The following is a 23989-nucleotide window of genomic DNA, read 5'->3' on the forward strand; positions in this document are numbered from 1 at the left end:
GCCTGGGACAAAGCCAACCCGGGTGCTGACGAATTATGACAATACTTGTATGGAGACAAATGAATTATACATCGTTTGTCTCCAATTTTTGCCAACTCTACCAGATCTCTCCCTTCCCTGATTAGAGGCCACCTGTCTTTGATGAACAGTAAGAATGAACGGTTATTAGGACTGAGGAAATGAGGCAGTTGCTCCCTTGCTGACAATTAACTAGAATAGAAAGGATGGTGTTTGTGCACTCTCAACAAAATGTATAAATCAACACTGAGGATTTTACTGTGTATAAAGTGTATTACACAGACAGAAAGACATGGAGAGAGTGTGAGAGTGTGTATACAGTATATAGCTGTATGGTGTATGATGGGTTTATATAGTAGATCATAACCATAGAGCTAAGATGCACAGCTAGTGTTCATTTTGAATTTAGTTTATTTGACACTACAGGACAATGAGACAAGTCGGCTCTCCCTTTCCTCGACCCTCAACTCGTCCTTGACCATATCAGAGAAATGTTTATGTGAGGTAATGAACGAGTACACCACCACCCTGACCCTCCCTCAGCCATGCACTGGAGAACAACATTCAACACACACACACACAGACACACACTACAGTGTACACACACACACACACACACACACACACACACACACAGACACACTACAGTGTACACACACACACACACACACAACACAAACACAGTGTTTCCAGAAACCATCTCGATTCACACGCATAAACCAGGGCGGTGCTCCAAACGGGTGGAGTGCGGCCTCTCTGAAGAGATTCCATTGGTTCCACAGAAAGCAGGCACGGTCAATATAGCATTTGGATAATGGATTTGAAGGAGCTTTCATGAAGCGGTCAACCCAGGTCAGGTGTTAATGCATGAAGCTGGAATACACAGATAACACCACGGTAACACAAGGACGAGACTAGGGCAAAACACGTAGCAATTGAATTTAAGTGTTTGAAGATGATGCCAGTTTAATTTCATTTTCAATAGGAGAGCATGCAAAGTTGAGTTCAACCAAGCAGTAGCACTCCTGTCCTTTTCACTGTATTTTTGCCAAAGTCTGGTGGTGACATGACTACATAGACAAGAATGTGTGTGTTTACGCCAGTCCTGCAAAACCTCTTATATTATCTGGAATAAAATGCTAGAGTTTCTATTGTTCTGTCCTTCAATCTTGTGGTGAGTAATTATGTATTTACTGCTTCTTAAATGTACTCCAAGGAAAATGTAAATGGACAGAAGCAAACAACTTTCCCTGAGTGTAAAAAAATAAGTTCCAAAATGAGACCCAAGGTTAATTTAACAGGCAGAGCATACAAATAGGAACCAAATGGATCCATGTGTTAAATGAACACTCTAGTGTAGTTTGAGAGCAGTTAACTTTAATATTTATCGCTAGCGCAACTTATTGGCTGGGCACTTTAGACCCACAGTAGCAGAATGTGAACAACCAGCGCTAAACGGCAGGGGGACTTGACATATCACAGCAGAGTCGGTGCTCTGTAGTTGGAACTTGTGAGCGGTGAAATCCCCCGCTGTTACCAGAAACTCACCAAGCCATTTTCCGATTTAATGTCTTTGAGGTGGAAACCCAGCACATGGAAACAGGTTTCTGACAAAGAGTGATTTACACGTCAATTGTATCTTCATAAATACTATTAATGAGTAGTTGTGATTTGTGAGGTCGTAAACCGGCTATAAGACATTTGATTAGTGCTTGCGTAATTCTCAGTTGACTCCAGTTAAATAGAATATAACAAGTAAGTACTGTACTTTGTTTAGAAATTGGAGGGACAAATAAGAACCCCTTGATGGGCAGTAGACAAACATATTGCACCGACTCCTAATGGTATTGTCAATGTTTGTTGTTTGTAAATTGTCAGTAATGTTAATATAAAATACAAAATATTATCACCAAATAAAAAGTGGATTTTGTTTAGAATGCAATGTTTTTTTTCAAGGGATACTTGGGTAACAGGCCAAAACATGGAACCTTGCCTTCCTTCATCAGAAATCCCTGATAATAAATGGTAAATGGACTGCATTTGTATGGAATGCTTTGAGTGTATCATTTTTGGATCTCCTTTTTACACTATGGAAAAGTTTTCTAGAGATTTTCCAATTTGTAACCTACATCCAAAGAGCAGCGCTGCTTTCCTTTCTTGTATCTTTGTTTCCATTCTATTCTAATCCAGCTGTAAACATTGCGGTCAGATAAGAGGTTTGTGCAGGATTGCAGATAAACATAAACACACACACACACACACACACACACACACACACACACACACACACACACACACACACACACACACACACACACACACACACACACACACACACACACACACACACACACACACCACAGGTGTCATTAGATGCAGTGGTTCTCAAACCGTTTCATGTCAAGGACCCCCAAATTGTTATGTATTTGGCCACAGACCTCCATATGAAAATATTTTGTGTCTGGGACCCCCAGAAGAGAAGATTTGTGTGGATGTAGTGGCTAGAATGATTGTGATGCTATATTAACACATTTAGCTGGGGAGCCCACTTTGAGAAGCACTGCATTAGAGGCACGAGGACAGGGTGAGTACCAGTGGGGACAGAGGAGGAGGAACGCAGGCTGTCAAACTCTGAGAAGTCCTCTTTAGACGTACCGTTGGACGTACTGAACAGGTCAAAGCTACCTGGAAGGGGACCACAAGACACACGCATGCACACAGGGATGGACAGACACACACACACACAGAGCAGATGGATAGGGAGGAACAAAACAAAGAGACAAAAGACAATGGATGAGAATGGGAACTTTGGTAAAATAGGGAACATTAACAGAAATCTGAACGCAAGCTTTGAATTTCTCCACTCGCACGTGTACTGTGAAGCCTGGTTTATATTTATTTGTGTGACGGTGTAAGTAGCAAGTCCTTGCCGAGCCATAGGGCTCCTGTTTCTGTAGCGTGAGGCAGCTTGACGTACAAGTACACCCCCAACATACATGACGCTAGTATGTCGCAGGGACTTGTCTTACCCCTAATCCACGCCGGGCAAGACCTGCGCTGTGTGTTGTCTTAATGGAAGTGCTCGTATTTGGCGGCAGTGCTGCGTTCAAGGGAAGTTACGTCATGCGGTGCCGGTCTGTTTACATCCTCCAGCGACAACAAACCAAAACAGATTGTAGCTTTTATCAGGTGTGAATTTGTCAGAATCCATGTTTTGTTTGGATATTGTTTATTGCGAGCGCAACTGAAGGAGCGGGGGGAAGTAGTAGAACAGATTTATTTTTCCCCAGCGAGGAATACGTTTGCAGGAACACCACACTGTGAAAACAGACAACTTCCAGGGAAATTCACACAACGGACGTCCCACCTTTCTAGGCATTCTCTGCCTTATGTTGTTGACTAGGCTTTTCTCAGTGCTGGTGTGTGACTTGCCAGAAATAGCTAGATCTACGAGCTCACAGATGAGCTATTTTTGCTATATAATATAGCATTTTGCTATATAATATAGCATATAATAATGTATATATATATGTTACAGTTAGATTGGGTAACTCAGTTAGATCGTGGTAAGAGCACTCGTTTTGTCGTTCATTAGCTTACTATGCCTAACTCTAACCCTAACCTTAACCTCAGTAAAACTATGCCTAACCCTAACCCTAACCTCCGTGGGCCGACGCTACGTTGTTGTTGCCTTTGTTGTGGATCAAAGCGACCGCTTGATCCGCCCCGCGCCGCACGACGAGCGCTCCGGGTCTCAATTTCACAGAACCTCAAAAAAAACGTGACATATATATGTATATATAATATAGTATAAATCACAAGTCAAGTCTGTTGTAAAACTAACTGTGCATATTTTAGTGTGTTTGTGAGCGTTTGTTAGTGTCTTTGTGGTCGTCCATCTATTTTATGCGCTCACCTGCGTTGGAGGTCTTGGGGCGGGCGGCTGCAGCGCCACCCCAGGGGTCAGCGGCGGGAGCGGCGTTTGCTGCCCAGGGATCAGTGCTCTTCACAGGGGGAACAGAGGCGGTTCCCCATGGGTCCACTGGAGTGGCTGGCTTAGGAGAAGAGCCTGGAGGAGAGGAAGAGACAGAGTGAGCAATAGAGCAGGGATCTCAGGCCAAGGACCCCTTAGTTGAGAGAGAGATGAAGCAGGGACCCCCACAACCTTTTCATAGATTCCATATAGTTTCATTGTTTGGCAGCACAATCATCAGTGTATTTTCCATTCATGTCAATTTGTGTTTTCAGATATTTAACCACTTGAGCCGTCATTACCTAATAAACTTGACCTTTTACTATGTACTACTATAGTCTGCTCTTTTCCCCTCTACACCAAAACTCTTTGCCGAAAATAGCCGAAAATAATATTGATTGATGATTTAATTGTGTTTTTGTCGTTGACAATTACAATTCTGTTTGGCTTGTAGGATTTGAAGTTGCATGTGGCAGATATGACACATATTTTACTCACATATTTGACAACTTTATACTTAAAAAAGAACATTGATAGTGGAAATAGCCGATCTACAAGCTAACAACGCGTTGCAGTAGATCTATTTCCACTATTTTTGAAAATATATGAAAAATGTTCAACTTGGAAACGATTATGACAAAATAATTGCGATTAGACGATTATGTAATAATTGTGACAAGCCTATATCCATCCCCCCTTTTCTGTTTTTCCTCTCTCCTTAACCCCCCTCCCTAGCTCCTAGCTCAGTAATGCTGCTGGACCAGAGAGGCAGCATTCCTATTAAACAAAGACTCCCAGTGCTCTGCAGGTGGAGTCCACACACACACGTGCAGATAAGTTCTGCCTGCCTGCATGCAAACTAAGTACTAGTTAAGGAAGGCTACCCCTTCAAGACTCTGTGTGTGTGTGTGTGTGTGTGTGTGTGTGTGTGTGTGTGTGTGTGTGTGTGTGTGTGTGTGTGTGTGTGTGTGTGTGTGTGTGTGTGTGTGTGTGTGTGTGTGTGTGTGTGTGTGTGTGTGTGTGTGTGTGTGTGTGTGTCTCTCTCTCTCTCTACCGTAGGACTGCCAGGGGTCTGTTGGCGGAGCAGCAGAAGCCCCAGCTCCCCAGGGGTCGGCCCCTGCAGAACTCCCAGATTTCCCCCGGTCTGGAACATCCATTAGATCCATGAGAGACGACTGGGGCTGAAAGAAAGAAAGAAAAGAAAGAAGGAAAGACCGAATTATTGCCTTTTTTTCCCCACAATTCACTGTCAGAGAAATACACCAAATTGACGACCTCAGATCATATATAAGATAAGATATACAATATTATTGCGTCATGTAACATCAGGTCAGCTGTGTTATCCTTAAAGCTGCAATCCATAACTTTCATGTCCAACCCAGGATTCAAATCCTGGTCTTCGGCAAGAAATACCAAAGTTCTACTGCCCTTCCAAGAACTGCCAACTGTTACGTGTCCTACCTCTCTAAAAGTCTCAAATTAAGAGCCGGAAGACCACCTCCAACCTCTGCAGATGTGCTAGTTTTATTGCATTGCTCAAAATATAATTGTATTCACTAAAATATGTTCCCTATTGCAGTGTTAAAGTCTGCTAAGACAGCAGATATTAAATCAAGGCAGTCCGTAAGCCTGTCAGCCAGCCATGGACAGGCTAAGGCAGTGTAATGATGGGTGAACTAGGCTGTCTTTTGACAGCTAGAGGCCTTGTTAGCTGCAGAGGGGACAGACAGAGTCAGACAGAGCATGGGAATTAGGAGAGACGGCACTATTTCGGGAACACGCTGCCCATAAATGAACAACCGACTCGCTGGAGGATTTTTGAGTGTGTCTGTATTGATGCACAAGTGCACATTTAGTTCTTGCTTTATATAGGATGTGTACATGCATAAATATGCATTGTCTGTGCATAATTTGAGCCTACCGTATGTGAGTGCACAGGTACGTACATAGGTGTGTGTGTGTGTGTATGTGTGTGGGCATACATTTACAAATGTGCACAGTCAGTGCTGGCTTAGCGTTCGTGCCGTTGTGCGCGCAGGCGTGCACACGTAGACGGTGCACAGTCAGCGCTTGCTGTCACAGTGTGTGTGTTCACCTCTTTCTTCTTCTTGGCAAGTTTCCCTGAACCCGGTCCCCCCTTCTTGCTCTCCTCCAGAGCCATCTGTAGTCTCAGGTCATCTCCTCTACGCATACGCTCCTCCTGAAACACATAATGTTTATCACGGTTAACCACTTCAATCCTCTATATTTAATACTTGTAAACCTGCCCCGAGTTGGCTCTGTACTTGCTCCGGCCTTTTTCTTTCCCTCTACACCAAATCTCAGCGCCAGAAGTAGCTGATCTCGGATCTACAAGCTCACAATGCGTTGTGAGCTTGTAGAACGGCCAAGCTGTCGACCATTGGCCATTTTATCAATGGTCATGATTGGATGACTTTGCGGATGCGTAAGCAGCTCCTGTGGTAGCCTATCCTACAGTAGGCTACTCGAACAGAAATGACAGACTTCCATTTTTTCTAATCATTCTAGCTATTTATTATATTATATTGATGTGTGTACATTAAACTGTCGTTTGCTTGAGGCAGCACGTTTTTATTGTTTTAACTAACATTAAAAATGAAAGATAGTGTCTAAATACAGATAACCTTGTGCCCATTGCCCGCCCATGCCCTAAACACCCTTCAGTGCCGTAGTCATGTTCATGTGTTTGTTGGTGAAAAATACATCAAGCCATAGGCTACTTTTAGCACCATAGTAGTCGTCTGTTGGTGTCGGCTCTCAGGTGCATTCAGCCACTTTTTCACTTTTTCAGTTCCTGACTGATCTCCCGACTTCATTGGACTGCCAGTCTGCAGTAATCTGTAGTAGTCTGTTTGGTGGAGACTAGCTACCTTAACCGGCTCCTCGTCTCTCCAGCTCTTTAGTAAACATAAAATGCATGTTCAGGTTGAGATAACAATTTGATCCAATCAGGAGAGAGAACAGGATAAACAAGTGAAATTGGAAGTGATAACAAAAATCTTGGTTTTCAGTGAATCTAACATGGTTAAAATTGAGTTTTTACAATGGGTAGACCTATATATATATATATATATATATATATATATACCAGTAAGACGCCCTAAGGTTAAAAGCGCAGGACGGAATTCAACGGGATTTGAGTTGTGGTTGGTTGTTTAAGACATCAGGGATCTCCATCTATGTATGGGCATAAAAGCTATAGACATTTAGGCATTTGTAAATTAATTCTGTCTTGGCCAAAATCCACCTTCTCCAAGCGCATAAATGTTTTTGCGAATAATGAAAGTTTATTCGAATTTTCGAGTTTCCATTAAAAGATTTAATGCGCATAAAAAGGCTTTATGGAAACGCAACTACTCACACAGCCACAGTAAACTGTAAACAGTAAAGTGCGACCTACGGTCGCAACTAGAGGGGCATAAGCTGACAAACGTTAAGTGTTTCAGGCGGCACCTCAGGCCTTCATCAGTGGCATTTTACTGTCCCATTAAGAACATAATCCAAGTTAAATAATCCCATATGGTTAAGATCTGTGTTCTCATGCTCTACCATGTTTCAGTGCGTAATGCAAGAACGCTCACCCCAAAACGCCTCACTCCGGGTCAAATACAGCGACCTCGGAAGGGTCGCCACCAGGTATTCCTAAATGTAACCTCAGAAAAACTATGCCTAAACCTAAGCTTATTCCTCAACGTCACCTCAGTAAAACTATGCCTAAACCTAAACTTATTTTTCGAACCTTAACCTCAGTAAAGCGAATACGAAAGAACCGCTGGGGAGAGCAGTTCAAGAAAAAGAATAGAAGGTTTTGGGTGCGAGCGTTCCAGTTACCTGTATGCGTACCTGCTCTGCAGCCTCTCTGCTCATAGCCAGGGCCAGTTGTAGTTGTAACTCCTCCTCTCCGCTGGTCTGGGGTCTGGCCTGCTCCAACTCTGAGCCAGCATTGGGAGATGTGGCTGAAACACACACATAATAACATTAATATTAGGGATGTGCATGACTGATACATGCATGAATATTCTACACTAAATAATGAATGCTCGATTTTCTTCAATTTTCTTTCATGAATGTGGTTATTTTGGACGGACATGTATACTATTAATGAACAATACATATAAAAGTGCTGTAAAAGTACTGTAAATATTGAAGAACACACAATTCAGTTATTCCTTTAAATATAACGAATCATTAAAATGGGGTAATGCACACAAAACAGGCACTTCAGTTAATTCTACAGAACATTAAAGGAGTAGTTCACCCCCCAAAATGACTTTTTTTCTTTTCATTACTCACACCATGGAGACTTGAGTTCAATAATATATTTTAGTTTTTGTCGTATTCCTAAGACAACATTTTGATTACAATACATTTTCCCCCATTGATTCTGGATGGGGACCCGAGTGTATTTGGGTCCCCTTCCGGAATCAATGGGGGTAAATTTACTATATATTTTTTTTCCTTAGGAATGCGACAAAAAACTAAACATATTATTGAACTCAAGTCTCCATGGCATGAATAATCGAAAGAAAATGTTTCATGTTGGGGGGGAACTACTCCTTTAATGACTGACAATACATTTTTGGCATCATTCACCATCATAGTCAAAAAGATGAATATACTATAGGGCTAAAACTATCGATTTTAGTGATTGTTCCATCAAATACATTTAAAGAAAGGTAATTTATACCAGTATGATGCCTAAGGGGATTTAGAAGGCAGGTATTTTTCAGGCCTAAATGTGTGAAGGTGTAATGAAGATGATGGTAATCTGAGCTGTATCACATATGGTCAGTTTGAAGCATTAAGACGAGCTGGGCGACCCCCAGGATGGCTGTGAAGATTAGAGGACAACCATCTGCAGCCTTATTACCGCTGTTCACTTCTCAGCACAACGCTATGGCTCCTAGCATAACACAGCTGTCATAGTATTAGCTTCTGTCTGTGTGCGTGCATATTTGTGGGCATGCGTGTGTGTGTGTGTGTGTGTGCGTGCGTAATAGTGTAAAACACATTTGTACTATGTTCATGTATGTGATGCTATATATAATACTGCAACATATCTGACAATTAAAAAAAATGTACTAATGTTTGAACACAGCATGCCTGTGTCTGTCTGATTACAGGCCTTTGTCTGAGCCTGAAGAGAACATTTCCTCAAGCCTATTGGATTAGATTGGTCTATGTAAAAGCACAGAGATACACACATACACACCATGTGGTCTTAGGGAAGGCATGATCGGATGGATTTTATGAGTCCGTTACAATGGCTTCCCCAGAGCTCAGGGGTACAGGCCGCTATGCTATGCCTATAACTCTGACAAGTGTGTGTGTGAGTGTTTTTTATTTTTACTTATTTCTTTATACAGTATATACCTGTATATGAAACAGTAACTTTGTTTTGGGTGAGTTTTGACCTTTTGCAGGTGAGCTAAGGTGTTGTGCTGTACCACATAAGCTAGTATTTATGTTTCAATTAATGAGCCATAGCAGTTGAGAAAAACGTTGGCAACAAAGACATTCTCTTCTCAGCCCCCGACAGCTTTGTTCCACTTTCACGCTCAATTAATACAGGCATTCCAAAAACTGTTTCCAACTGTCAAACCTTTCTGTTCTTCTTCAGAACCAACACTTGTCATGACTTGCTCTCAGGAACAAAGACATTCCCAACACACACCAACAGAGGATTGCATTTGGGATGTTGACTAGGTAGGTGGTATGTGACACTCCAACCCAGCATCCCCACCCACTGGACTGGGGTGGACATGCAACATGCTTTCATTTCATTCTCACACTGACAGACTGTCCCATCTCTATCCTACTGGCTTACAAAACTCTTTGTCCCAGAGGCTTACAGTGGAACTCACTCCACTGTTTCCAATACACAGATATGTCTGCAGCCACTGAACACCAAACAACTACACAATACTGTAGTAAAATCCCCTTGTAAAGGTTTGTTTCATAGTCGCATCAATGAATGATGCAAGTACAGACTTTTCTTCACTTCCGGTGTGCACACACCTTAACACATTCCCCGCCATTTAACAATACCTTCGTACTCTATGGTGCCTCTGGTCTCCATAGACTTCCATGTAATTCATAGTGCACGGATCATGCACACCCATGCCTAGATAATGCACCACGTGTGTCCACATTGCTCACAGCTTTCAAACAAAAAAATCCGAATGGAAATCCGTTCAGGCATTCATGAGATACAAGCCATTATGTTTTCCTAAAATGTAAACAAAGATGGCTGCCATGTTTGATAGATGGGGTTGCTATGGGGGTTAAACATGCAATTTCGCGATTTCTATCATGCCTACTACATTTTTTGGGGTCCAAAAAAATTTTTGAAAAAAAATTTTTTTTTTGAAAAAAAAACAAAAAAAACAATCTACCCTCCTCACTCTGCCCGTAAAGGATGACTTCAACATTTTCAACATATATTCATGTGACTGGACTCCTACGTTTATTAGGCAAACATAGCAAGTTATTTGCGTAAAAAAAGAAAACATGTATCATTAAAAAAACAAATCTACACGCTCACAACGCCACATTGTGAGCTTGTAGATCTGCTATTTTCGCTGTACGTTCCCCCCCAGATTAGGGATGCTGGGGTTCAAGTGGTTTAAAAGCCCATACGACAGCATGGCATGAGAAATGAGACACCTAATCTCTGTATTTCACTTCTGCTAACTAAGTGACTTCTTATTTTAGTCACCAAACTCTGTTCTCTATGCAATGATGCAATCCTACTTACATGAATCTACTGTTATTACTAGTATCATAAATAGATAAATCAGTATTAGTATTATTATTATGGGTAGAAAGTAAGGCGGAGGAAAAAATAAAGCAAGACAAAAAATACCACACAGGGATGAAAATATCCCCAGTCAGTCACCACCACACCACCATAGGAAACACTGGTGTTTAGTTTCACTATTACACAATGCTATTGTTAAAATAGCCTCTGACTTTGGTGTTTCTTCCTTCAGCAAGGTTACCCAAGCAGATGTCTAATACTGATTAAGCAACACTATTTCAAAACGCATTAAAAAGGGTCATTTTTGTGAAATATCCCTAGTGTGATTTATTTTTGGAGCGGTGAAAGCGCTCCCAATGAACAGGTATGTCTGTGGGTGGCTGGGTGGCTGGGTGGCTGGGTGGCTGGGTGGCTGGCTGGCCGTGTCCGTAGTCTGGCAATACCTTGAGTGGCCACACACAAAACACTAGTTAAAGGAGGGGCGCTGTTTTGTGCAGGCCAGGCACACTCACCACTCACTCACAGGCACAGTTTACACTCACTCACTCACTCACATAGGGTACAGCTGCTCAAATTCACCGCTCCACTTCGAACCGAGGTTTGATTTTTTTCTTTTATCAAGGAGACAATTAAAATGGGGACTTTGCAAACATGGACATGGAAGTTGTCAGGATATTTTGTATATGTCTTGTATATGTATAAAATAGTAGCTGTGTTTTTTTATGCACCTGAAGTAAAGCTACATTGAAAATATTGCAATCTTCAGCCTTGTCATGTCCAACATGTGAGCTCATTAGATCTGCTACTTGAGTAGTGAGCAACACCATTGTACATCAGACTATATATGATGATCTCTATCCTGTTGACTCCTCTCCTCTCCCTTACGAGTCCATAGCTATTCCTCATTATTGTCTTCTCTCCTAGCCTACCCTATGACGGTTCTCTTATGTTCTTCTGCCCTTTTCCGTTACGGCTGTGAATGCTGGACAAGGCTAGCCCTATAGAAATCCCTGGATAATAATCCAAATAAATAATAAGGGTTCTGAGCCATAAAAACAGATGATGACATGCAGTTTATAAAGTGCTTTTCTAGACACTCAAAGTCGCTTTACAAAACAAAAATGGATGGATGGGTGCTACACCAGAAAGCTACATGTGGTATTGAAGATCATCATCAAACAGGACGTACACATTTCCAACTAGAAGCAGTGCTCTTCCGAGCACAGGTCTCCACCAGGCCACACAAATCGGCCTGTTATAGCGCCACCATGAGGCTGATTTAAAAAATGTGGGGCAGAGGTTCTGAATTAGCATCCAGGGAGTGTGTGTGCTCAGTTTGGCAGCGATCGGGCCAACGGCGCCGGAGATTAGCTGGTAACAACCAGGCCACACAAATCGGCCTGTTATAGCGCCACTATGAGGCTGATTTGAAAAATGTGGGGCAGAGGTTCTAGATTGGCATCCAGGGAGTGTGTGTGCTCAGTTTGGCAGCGATCGGGCCAACGGTGACTGAGATTAGCTGCTCACAAACTGCGAGGACGCACGGACGGACGGACGGACGCACGGACGGACGGACGGACGGACGGACGGACGGACGGAGGGGAAAACATACTCTCCCTCAGCCTTCGGCTGGTGGAGACAACAACGTACTGTATGGGGCTCTACCAACTACTAAGAGAATCAGAGAAGACAGCAATCAGGAGAAGGAGACTAGCCGTCACTGCCATCGACACCAGGAACTCCCTGCCAGCAAGCTTGTACTGTGGGAACCAACACACAGGCATCAATCAGAAGGACTTCCCACATCGATCTACGGTACGTGGATGTGCTGAAGAAAGATGCCGGTTTGGAACGAGCTGGTCAGATGTATGGAGAATGGAGATGACTAGAGATGTTGATGGAGGCAATGTCCCAATAGCTAGCTAGTCCTTCAGCCTATCCTGTCCTCTTCTCTCTCCCAGCCCCCTTAAACAATACCCAATCTCCAGCCAGGGATCTAAACTGGGTCCCCTCCCCTCCCCTTTTTTCCACTTCATCACCAAAAGTAGCTGATCTACAAGCTCACAAGCTTGTACTGTAGATGTGCATGCATGCGAGCCCTCGGGGAAGGGAGCCTGGGGGGACCAGGGGGTAGAAGTGTGTTTGGTTAGCTGGTAGAACATGAACCATTAGCCTGACCACTGGGCTACATTCCATCCGACCCGTCTTAAATCGACAACAGAAACAGACCAGCTCTAGCCCCTGCATTCTGGAGTCTTAATCCCATTCTACAAAAACCCTTCTGAACCCTTCTGTTCTCAAACTTTTTTCTTTTTTTTTAAAATAAAACACTTTCAATATTTCAGTTCAAGGAGAGAGAGAGAGGAAGAGAGAGAGAGAGCAAGGGACCCAGTTGCGACGGTTGCGAAAATCGGAAAACAAATCAACCCGGGTCTGAAAAAAAAATACGAAACGGGTGGCAATGTGCAAACGTGATTGACATAACGTAAGGTTGATATTTTTAATTACATGCTCCGAAATTCGCTCTGATATTCGCCCCAAAAACAACGCAGCAGCGTGCAAAGACCTTTAGTGTTGCACTGTCTGTGAGCTTCTGTATCTGCAATTTTTTAATTGCTAAAATCTAAAATGAGATGAATGCTTTCCCAGTTTAAATGGGTTAATGCCATTCTGGCCAAATAATAATATCATTTTATAGTGCCTTTCCTACATAACATCTGGCTCAAGGTGTTTTAACCACGTTCAACCTGGCATCTCTATTTTTGGCACGTCATTATAAGCAGAAAGTTTTAAATGATTTCAAAGATTCTTATAATTTTTCAGAAATTAGTGAAAATACCATATCTACAAGCTCTACAGCACATTGCGAGCTTATAGATTGGCTATTTTTCCACTACTTGTAGTGCAATGATGTATAGGGCTGGAGCAGCAAAAAATATAGATAAATATACACACACAGTCACACAAGTTAAAATTACTAGAAAGGCTTCGCGCCCTGTGGGCGCTCAGGCAGGACTGCTCTATATTTGATCAACATAAGGGGTTTAGGGGTGCTCAGGCAGGACTGCTCTATATTTGATCAACATAAGGGGTTTAGGGGCGCTCAGGCAGGACTGCTCTATATTTGATCAACATAAGGGTTTAGGTTTTAATTCAGATTAAAATGTTTTCAATACCTTATTGTCAATATCTATCATGAACAAAAAGGCACACTTGGTCAGACACCAATAACTCAGGAAACAGGAACAATTGTGTAAGGTGTCCAGTGTAGTCTGGGCTGACAGTCAATACTTTTGTACTTTTACTGACGTAGCCTATATGTTGAATTGAGGACTTTTGAGTGGTGTGGGGGTGGGGGGGGGGCTGTAGGCAAATTTGCGAGGTTGTTGTATCTAGACTGATTGATTGATTGAAGAGTTTAGCACTGTTTGCAATAGAAGACGCAGTTACAATACACAACATTGGCACACACACACAGTCCCATTTCGCGAGCCACCCGTGGGTCGAGACCCACACAGTACTTGGGAAACAATGCTTAAAACATCATACTCACGCAGCTTTATAGACGCTGTCTGTATCTGTGCTCTCTCTATCTCCGAGGCATGAACGCACACTCACTCATTCACTCACTCACACACGCGACGCAAGCGAAAAGCGGTTGTCCGTGGTGTAACCTACTTATTATAACTCTATGGGTGTAACATGTTGAAAATTTAAAAATATCCGTGCCGTGTGGCAAGCGACGTCGCAAATGCATCACCCCAATGAGCAAACCTCCTTTGTTACAGAGGTTGAGTAGGTATCGGCGTTATGTCGCTGTACTGTCTGGGTATATAGGTGAAGTGAATGAATAGGCTATCAGCCTCTCACCAAATCTGTCATGTGTGCGCACTATAGCCCATGCAGGGACTCATGGGTTACGCAAGGCTACAGCAAGAGTGGACACTGTCTATTGACAAACTATTGGTCCCGTTTGAGCTACTCTGTTCTGTTGTGCTGGTCTCACTCTGCTCATTGATACTTTTACTTCAGTCTAAAATGTCCACCACTGATTTCACACGTTACGTGTTCACTTTCAACATCAAGGCAAATGAAATGGCAGCTTTTAATCTATGCATAAGGATAACACTTGTCGAGTTACGTTCTAGACTCGCATAGAAACATGACACATATTCGGTAACACTTCCCAACTTCAGGTCTCAAGTAAAAGTACAAAAGTATCGCTACCAACGTACCATGCTTGTTATTAACGGACTACACAAACACACGTGTGTCTCGTCAAACATCGCTGTTTTTAGGTGATTCACACATCCAGCATAGAGGTTAATGTTGTACTTGGATCCATTCCACGCGCAATGTAAGTAGTGGGAGAGGGGTAGCCTATATTCCAGCTCACTGTCTCCCTCCCTCCCTCTCCCTCTCCCTCTCTCTCGGAGGAAGGGGGGGGGGGGGGCAGTCTCGCTGCGTCGCTGCTTGAGGCTTGAAGCAAACTGTAACCTGACTAGAGGTTCGCGGCCCTTCGGGCCGCTCACATCTAGAGTCCACGCCCGCTTCTTTACTAAAAAACGTAAAAATAAAAAAAAAAGTTTTTGGGAAAAAAAAAAAAGAAAAAAAAATATATATATATATATATATATATGTATATTGTGGGGTTTTATTGTGGCGGAACTATTGTGGCGCAGCGCACATTTCCGGTCGGACATATTTGACCGCCGGACGCACTTCCGGTGTGTGTGTGTGTGTGTGTGTGTGTGTGTGTGACACACAGCCCTCCCTCTCTGTTGTAAATGTAATTCGATACACTGCCCGCTCCTCTCCCCTTCCCTCTCCCTCTCTCTCTCTCTCTCTCTCTCTCAGTGCCTGTGTGAGTATAGGCTTCAAGCATGTCCGTTTTGTGGAGGCTTCATGTCCGTGCTTGAAGTGGGCGTGGCCTCTAAGCCAATTGTAAATATAAGATACTTTCGTGACGAAAATTGCGTAGGAGAACTTCCGGGAAAGATATGCTCAGTAAACTTACACATTACTTTTGTACAAAGTGTACATCGTGCAAATACCATAGCTTCAGGAGAAGCAGCTAAGAACATTCGGGTAAAAATGCGCGAAAGGTGGAGTCTTTAGAAGCAGTGTAAATGTGATTCTATCGCGGAGTTGCCTAAAAATAATCGAAAAATAATCGCTCTGAATTAGTAGTAGGGATAACAAAGGAAACAATGTCATCCTTGATCCATCTTCAGATCTTTAGTGCAAAGCAAAACAAGCTCACAAGAGTTGAGCTTTCAAATAGCACAACTGCCTGATAAGAAACAGTGCTAATTGTAAAAATAAAAAAAAAAGAAGGAAAAAAAAACTAGATGCAGAAAAGCCAAATAAATAGCAACACAAAGGCTGTAGGCTGAAACAAACCCGTTTCTTGACTCGTATCGTGGGAAGCATGCCATATATGGATAATCAGTATTTGGCTGGGACTCACAGGCACAGGAGATGCTTGGATTGACTGCAACTAAATGAAGCTTAACGTTAGCCTATGTGTACACACACACAAACATAGAAAAATAGCCTTGTACCACTCTCTGGAATTCCTAGCCCAAATCTGATAGAATCTGAGCTGTGAGAAGTAATCTTGGAAGTTAAGAGAAATGGCCTAAAGACCGGTGCTGTCATGTGTGGCAGATTTATATGATGATAAAAATGTGGAGGGTTTGCTTTATCCACGGGTGTCGACCGCTAAATACCACCAGTTACAGACACACTCAATTCTCTCTCCAAGTAGCAGGGGGGAGGGCCGTTTCCAGTCTAGTGAAGTCTGGAGGACTCCCAAGACGAATGCTGTGAAATCTCATTTCTGCATCCATCCAAATATCCATCCATCATAGTGTCTATGTATCCATCCATCTATCTATCCATCCTCTAATTTCCAGGGGTTTTCCCTGGTTTTAAGGCAGGGTGAGGTGGTAAAGTCAAAGTGTCACCAGAAAAGCAGAGTGTTACACAGAAATATGCGGCTGAAGATTCAAAGGCTCATGAACGGCCTCGGGGAGCCAGACGGCAGGAGTCTGCAGACAACCAGGGGACTATTTAAGGTGGTGCACACAGGAATCTGGGAGTTTACGACCAAGAGACACTTTAAGGTGGTGCAGAGAGGAATCTGGGAGTTTATCGGCTTTGGTAAGGGTGCTCTGCCTTTTAAAAATATAGAGCATTGAATTCTGTGACATCTTCCCTTTCACAATAACATACTCATAATTAGTGGATATGTTGCCACGTTCTGGTCAGTGTCCACTGCAGATGCAGATTGGCCACTGTACTTTACAGCTTGACATGTCAGGCAGAACCCTTGTATGTCCCTTACTTTTCATGACATGGAAAAAATATTCTGTGTTCCAATGGATCCAACGTAGTTATTTATTCCCCATTAAACTTTGTTACAGCATTTCAAGACAGTGTGCGTGAGTCTTTTCCTCTGTATTGATCAGCCCTTTAGTCTTCTCTGATGCACCTGTTGTTTTATAGGAGTGCAAAGGTTGTGCTTGTCTAGACTAGGACTCTAGGTATCCGAACCACAGGATGACATAACAGAAGAGAAAGGCATTGTTAAACTAGACAGGACAAGAACACAGACAAACGGGCTTGTGGTGTTGGCTAGTTAACCTCAGGGCCATAGCCTGAGTGCTTATGGGTCACACACACACACACATACACACACACGCACGCACACGCACACTATGTGCGTGGGGGTGTGGTGAGAGTCACCGTCAGCAGGCCGGTCATTCACACCCAAGCTGAACTATAACAATGCCCGGAAACTTCCGCTGGAATCCCAAAAATCCCTGTGGTAACACCCTCGACGACACGCCAGTCGCGCTCCGATTGGCCAGCCGTCCCTTCCCCTCCCTCAACTGATGAGTCAGCGGCTACAACTTCCTCCTCTATGCAACACAGAATTACTGGACACAGCACAGTAAACCGAGGCATACTACACAGTAAAATCCTCAGTGTACATTGAACTCTGAGAGTTAACAAATGGACCATTGCATTTGCACACTCTTTGCATTACAAATGGACAAATTAACACTTCCATATTTCTAAAACGCATACCAAAGACTAAAAATGGGAATCAGTGCCTCCCTCAACATCAAGGATCCAGGGCAGGTCCCAGCCACATACTAGTGTCATGTCCAGGGGATGTACTTGTACATCATGGCTGGGGGATGCTCCTGCCCTATGGGCCACATGGCTATGGCTCGGCAAGGCTTACTACCTTCTAGAACACACATGACAGTGATAGACAATAGACATATAGACTACAGAGAGTGTCCCTGTGGTGCATCCCAGGTTAAAGATCAAGGGGTGAATGCTTGTCCCTGTGTGTGAGGTCATAGGAAAGGACAGGGGTGACTCTTTCATGTAAAACCTTTCCTTCCTTCCTCTCCCTCTCCCTCTTTCTATTCATTTCTACACATTTTGTTTTACAGCTCTCTTCCCATGGCATGCCTGTCTTTTTTTCTTGAACAAAATACATTTTCAACAAATATCAATTGACAAAAATTATCGAAAACTAACTGTAACTAAGCACAGTTTGACAGGACGGAAATTCCAGTTGAAAGTTTATCATTTTGGTAGGGCTATTAAAATTGCTATGAAATTTGACTTTATGAATGGGCGATAAGGACAGGCGATAAGGTGAAGGCCCAAAAAGCCCCCAAAAATATAAAAGCACAATTTAAGTCTTGAGTCTAATATCAAACTCATTTGCCGAACGTGAGAAGTTGAAGAACTTGAACTTGCGCCTAAAAAACGCGTGGGATGTGGGAGAGGAGCACCCCCCAGGTATGCCATAGGTTGCTGACGATGTGTTTCTATCCAACATGCCTTGGTGTGATCCCCATCCTAACAGCTCCCTGAAGGTCTCCTGTCGGTCCGTCTCAACCTGTCCTTCACCTCTGGCTAAACTAAACCAACACTCACACACACACTTAAGAACCAACCTAAAAGATGTTACTAGCCTTCTCTCTCTCTCTCTCAGAAGAGATGGCTGTCTCTCCCTCTCTCTGGCAAAGAAAAGCAGATTCCTTCGTCATGTTGAGAAGGAGGGGTGAACTCTACTTCCTCCTCTGCTGTGTGTGTGTGTGTGTGTGTGTGTGTGTGTGTGTGTGTGTGTGTGTGTGTGTGTGTGTGTGTGTGTGTGTGTGTGTGTGTGTGTGTGTGTGTGGAAGCTGAGGAATGCAGCCTTACTGTGGGCCTGAAAGCCAGAGAAACAGCAGGGGGAGGGGCTTGTTTCAGGATGTAGGCCAAAGTTACACAAACTGGGACAGAGAGGGGAGCGCTGTGTGTGTGTGTGTGTGTGTGTGTGTGTGTGTGTGTGTGTGTGTGTGTGTGTGTGTGTGTGTGTGTGTGTGTGTGTGTGTGTGTGTGTGTGTGTGTGTGTGTGTGTTCTTTTGCCCATGCGTGAACATATGGAACAAGAGTGTGTGTGAGTGTGTGTGTACTGTGTACACCATCTTTTGCCCATGTGCTTGAACATATGGAATAGGGGTGGGATGATATGCGATAGTATCGTATATCGTGAAAAAAACACTGATGATAATCATATCGTGGAGATTTAATGTATCGTTATATCATCCTCCATCATGCACTGGGATCAATTCACCTTTTTATTTGCTGAGCTGCATATCCGGTACCAATTAAACCCTCTATTAGTAAAAGTTACTTATAATATACGTACTTGATACAGTCTTTTTCTCCTTCACTTTCTATCAAATGTCTTTGCCAAAAAATAGCCGATCTACAAGCTCACTAGCCTGATCTGCTATTTGTGATAATATCGTAAATCGCGATTTCTTTTGTCACAATAATCGTGATATAACATTTTCATATCGTCCCATCCCTAACATGGAACAACCTTTGGTTCGTGTGTGTGTGAGAGAGAGAGAGAGAGAGAGTGTACTTACATCCGTGGTAGGAGGCAGGGGAGCCCTCTGACCTGCCGTACTCTTCACTGTAGGAGGTGGAGAGGTTGGGCTGGGATGAGCCGCGGCCAAATCCCATAGCCTGGGCCTGGCTGCTCCCCGTTCCCACCTGGGCCATGCGCTCCTTGGTCTTCAGAGCCGAAGACCTGACAGGACAATGCCATGTTAGTAAGAGCCAGAGTCTAAGGCAGGGGTCTTCAACGTTTTCAAGCCAAGGACCCCTTAGCTGAGAGAGAGATGAAGCCCTGAAGGGACCCCCTCTACATATTGAATAAATGTGTGATGCAGATTTTCATCGATAGATTCATACTTGTTTGACAGCACTGTCATCCGTCTATGTTGGATTCGTGTTAATGTGTATTTTCAGACATTTAACCACTTATTTTGTAAATTTGACCTTTCACTATGTACTTAGTCAGCTCTTTTTTACCTCTACACCAAACCCATTTTCGGCTAAAGTTCTCCTCAGAATAGGGATCAAGTTGTTAATTTAAAAGAATGATCCTACCACACAAGGATTTGGATTTGAACCCACAAAATCTGTTCTGGCGGTCAGGGACTTTTACCACCCGATAATGATAGCATATAGGTATTGATTCTGGGACTAACAGTAAGGCATCATCATATATTTATTGGAAAATGTGATTGCCAAATTTGGCACTACTTCAAAAGGTCAAACCATCAGCAGACCTGCCAACCCTGGGAATTTTTTTTGAGTACTCATGCGCGGGCACGAAGTGCCCGCGCGGCGCCCGCAGCGCCCGCTGCGCGGGCGCGGCGCCGAATTTTTGTTGTTTTCCCGCACAAAACAGCGTATATTTTGGGGGGTTCCATGCACCTTTTTGGGTGGGACCTTTACAGTTATGTTAACAAAATTTCACACCAGAAATGTAGCACATTGCATGTCTTGACTTACACTAATAGGAGGAGGCAAGATGTTAGAACAACCTTTTAAATAAAAATGCCATTTGGTCTGGAGAAAAGGTAGGCTAGTATTACCAGGCAATACAGTAATGTTGCTTTGGCAATATTGTTGACAAATCTTTAATAAAATATACTAACTGCACTTGCTCAGAGTTAGTTAACAATTAGCCCAATAGACTAGCAAAACAGTCTCACCAGTGACTTAATGAATGAACATACATCAACATAATCATGTTATTCAAATAGCAAAATAGCTTTACATTGTCAGGTAGGCTATTTACCTTTAAATATTTACCTGTGTCTTTGTTAAACATTGTTAATTGAGCAGCCTAAATAAAACCACCTTTCTGTGCATGATTTGCATGAAGTTGAAAGTATTCAACTCATGTAGGTTTCTAGTGCATTCATTAATTGATATATAGGCCTACATTGTGTATAGATCAAATACCGTCTAGTCTGTATATTCATTCATAGAGGATACAGGCTACTCATTGTTAACAAACCATTAATGTCTTCATATATTCACAGGTGATAAATAACTTGTTCACCTTTAATGTTTTTGACAATACACATAGTCCCCCTATATTTAAATTCCTCCATTCATACTCATTTAGAGATAGTGGAACAGGGAGCCCAGTATTTTATTTTCATTCGTTTGGATCTTTACTCTAAAGCCTAATCATGGTCAATGTATGCTACAGTTCATTGTACCTGGTCACAAGTTTTGACATTTCCCGACTTCGCTCACGTGCAACACCGTCGTATGACGAAGTATAACACAGGCTTCATACACAACAAGCTGTCGCGGGGGCGACCGCAGTTTAATAGTATAATATTATTGATTCACTTGATTAAAACCCTAACCGCGTCGCGGAGAGGAGCGACAACACCATAACAACCATTTCATTCTCACCATCGTGGCTGCTGACATGTGAATTCACCTTAGCTGAGTGTTATCTTAATATATTACCTGTTAGTCAGACTACTCGTTGCACGGCAGCATTGTAGGGGCGACACCGATGAATGGCACAACACGGCCATTCTCCATTTATCTTCTTTATAAATTAATCGTATTAATATCGCCGTTGTACAAACCGGGCGGCGATAGCTATGAGATGAGATGAGTAGCTTCTTATTATAACTCTATGATGAGTACTGTAGCGTAAGTGTACATGCTGCACCGCGCTGAAAACCAAAACACACGCATGGCATCCGGTTCAATTCTTCTTCTGCCGAAAAAAACGAGCATATCTTCTGTTCTAGTGCTCCCCAGCGCCATGCGCCCCATTCACACACCTTTCAAGTGGTGCCTGGGAGGAACTGCACGGCAGGTTGCAAAAATCTTTGCCTCGTTTGCTGCTGCAGAATGTGTTGTTATACCACGCCGCGGGCCGCGCCCATTCCCCGAAATTGCGTAGCAATGAGGGGAAATATCGTACCTGCGTACAGAGCCTTAAAATGCGTGCTTAGTACGCAAAATGCGTACGGGTTGGCAGGTCTGCATCAGCTGTAGAAGGCTTATGGTTGGCATGTGAAGCATGTCCAGCAGACAACACAGTGATTAACAGTGACTAACATTGGCATTGTGGTGTAGAATCAAATGCTGGGGGTTGGATCTACGTGGTGGTGGGTGGGCCTGTCACCATTATCATTACATTTTACTTGACCATTAATTGTAAAAAAAGAAAAAAATGACAAGTTTGACGAGTTATATAAGTGGGTCCACTGCGCGAATTTGCACATATATACGGTATATTTATTTATTGAAAGAAATATGTTCTTACTTCCTACTACATGCTAGGTATGATCGCGATAGCAAAATGCATAGTTGTCCCCCAGAATAACACCATCTTTTAAACATGGCAGCCATGTTTGTTTACATAAGGAGAAAACATGATGGCTGCTATCTCATGAATGCCTGAACGGATTTCCAAGCAGATTTATTTTTGATAGCTGTGTGCGCGCGCGTGCGTGCGCCCTACACTTTGAGCCTATGGCTGTCTATGTGTCCCCAAATCTCACAAGATACTATGTACACTTGTCCATGCCCTGCACCTGTGTGTGTGTGTGTGTGTGTGTGTGTGTGTGTGTGTGTGTGTGTGTGTGTGTGTGTGTGTGTGTGTGTGTGTGTGTCATTGTGCCCATGTGTGTGCCACAGCACGCATTCCCCGTGCGTCTCACCTCTCCCCTTTCAGTCGGTCCTCGTCCTTGAGCAGCACCACCAGCTGCTTGCTCTTCTCCCGGACGTTGATGCCCTGGTCCTTCCCGTCGCGGTCCACGAACTGGAAGTCTTTGAGCGTCTGGATGGCGAAGATGTTCTCCTTGCACTGCAGCGCCACGCGCTCTGAGCCCGTCTTGATCAGGTAGTCCAGGAGCGTGAGCGCCTTGTAGACGTGCCGCCAGTTCTTGCCGTGGTCGTTGAGCCTCTTCCAGATCATGCTCATGATCTCGCTGAACGCCACCACGTTGTAGGTGAGGTCGGCGATCTCCGACATGAGCGACGACGACGGCCCCCACGGGTCGTTGGACGTGGCCTCGCGCACCTTCTTCTCGGCGTCCGAGTAGTTGTTGACCATGTTCTTCATCTGCCGGCGGATGGTGGAGCTCGGCATGATGGAAGGAGGAGGAGGGGCGGAGACGGAGAGAGAAAAAGAGGCTACGTACACTCTCCCACAGGAGAGTAGAATCAGGGTAGACTCACAGGAGTCAGGTCACTCACTGGGCTGTGTGTTTGAGTGAGTGGTGAAGGTTGTGTTAAGACACACACCTGTGTCCGTTATCCCGGCACGAAGGTGGCCTGTGTGTGTGTGCGTGCACACGTGCAGATGTGTGTGTGGGTAAAAGCAGGAAAGCAGGTATCGTATGCCTGTAGTGTTAGGCCTCTCCTCCAAGCCAGTGTGGTGTTCCCGAGTCCTCCAGAACAGCTCCTGTTAAAACCATCTCCACACGCAGAGCGCTGGCTGCACACACGACCACGCCATCATCACCTGGAGGCACAGACAGAAAGAGAAGAGTAGGGCTGTCACGATTATGACATTTTACATGACGACAAATTGTCACTCAAATAATTGTGACTAATGATTTAATTGTTTCTGTCGTTGACAATTACATTCCTGTTTGGCTTGTAGGCGTTGAAGTTGCAAATGGCAGATATGACACAACCTAAATATACAAAGAAATCACATACATATTTGACAACTTTATACTTGAAAAAGAACATTGATAGTGTTCTACAAGCTCACAACAGACAGGAACATTTCCTTGTTCTGATCAGTGTACAAGGTAAAAGTTACCCGTCATCTGATAGCAAGATATTATAGACAAACA

The 23989-nt window shown here is 43.5% G+C and overlaps 1 protein-coding gene across 3 annotated transcripts in view; it reads right to left on the reverse strand.

Annotated features, from left to right (window-relative positions):
- epn2 (epsin 2) overlaps positions 1-23644 on the reverse strand; it is a 29845-nt gene extending 6201 nt beyond the window's left edge. Inside the window, exons 1-7 of one of the 3 annotated variants that reach the window (XM_080722963.1) lie at positions 22844-23644; positions 19721-19884; positions 7856-7968; positions 6087-6191; positions 5046-5172; positions 3935-4087; positions 2611-2703 (exon numbers count right to left, since the gene is read on the reverse strand). In XM_080722963.1, the coding sequence (XP_080579089.1) occupies positions 2611-2703; positions 3935-4087; positions 5046-5172; positions 6087-6191; positions 7856-7968; positions 19721-19884; positions 22844-23274 (1186 nt within the window). In that variant the 5' untranslated portion in view covers positions 23275-23644. Of the gene's footprint in view, positions 1-2610; positions 2704-3934; positions 4088-5045; positions 5173-6086; positions 6192-7843; positions 7969-19720; positions 19885-22843 lie in introns of all 3 variants that reach the window. The other 2 variants (XM_080722964.1, XM_080722962.1) reach the window with 2 other exon arrangements.
- Positions 23645-23989: the final 345 nt, after the last annotated feature.

This window comes from Nannobrachium achirus, assembly GCF_963921795.1.
Source record: "Nannobrachium achirus genome assembly, chromosome: 4".
NCBI lineage: Eukaryota > Metazoa > Chordata > Actinopteri > Myctophiformes > Myctophidae > Nannobrachium > Nannobrachium achirus.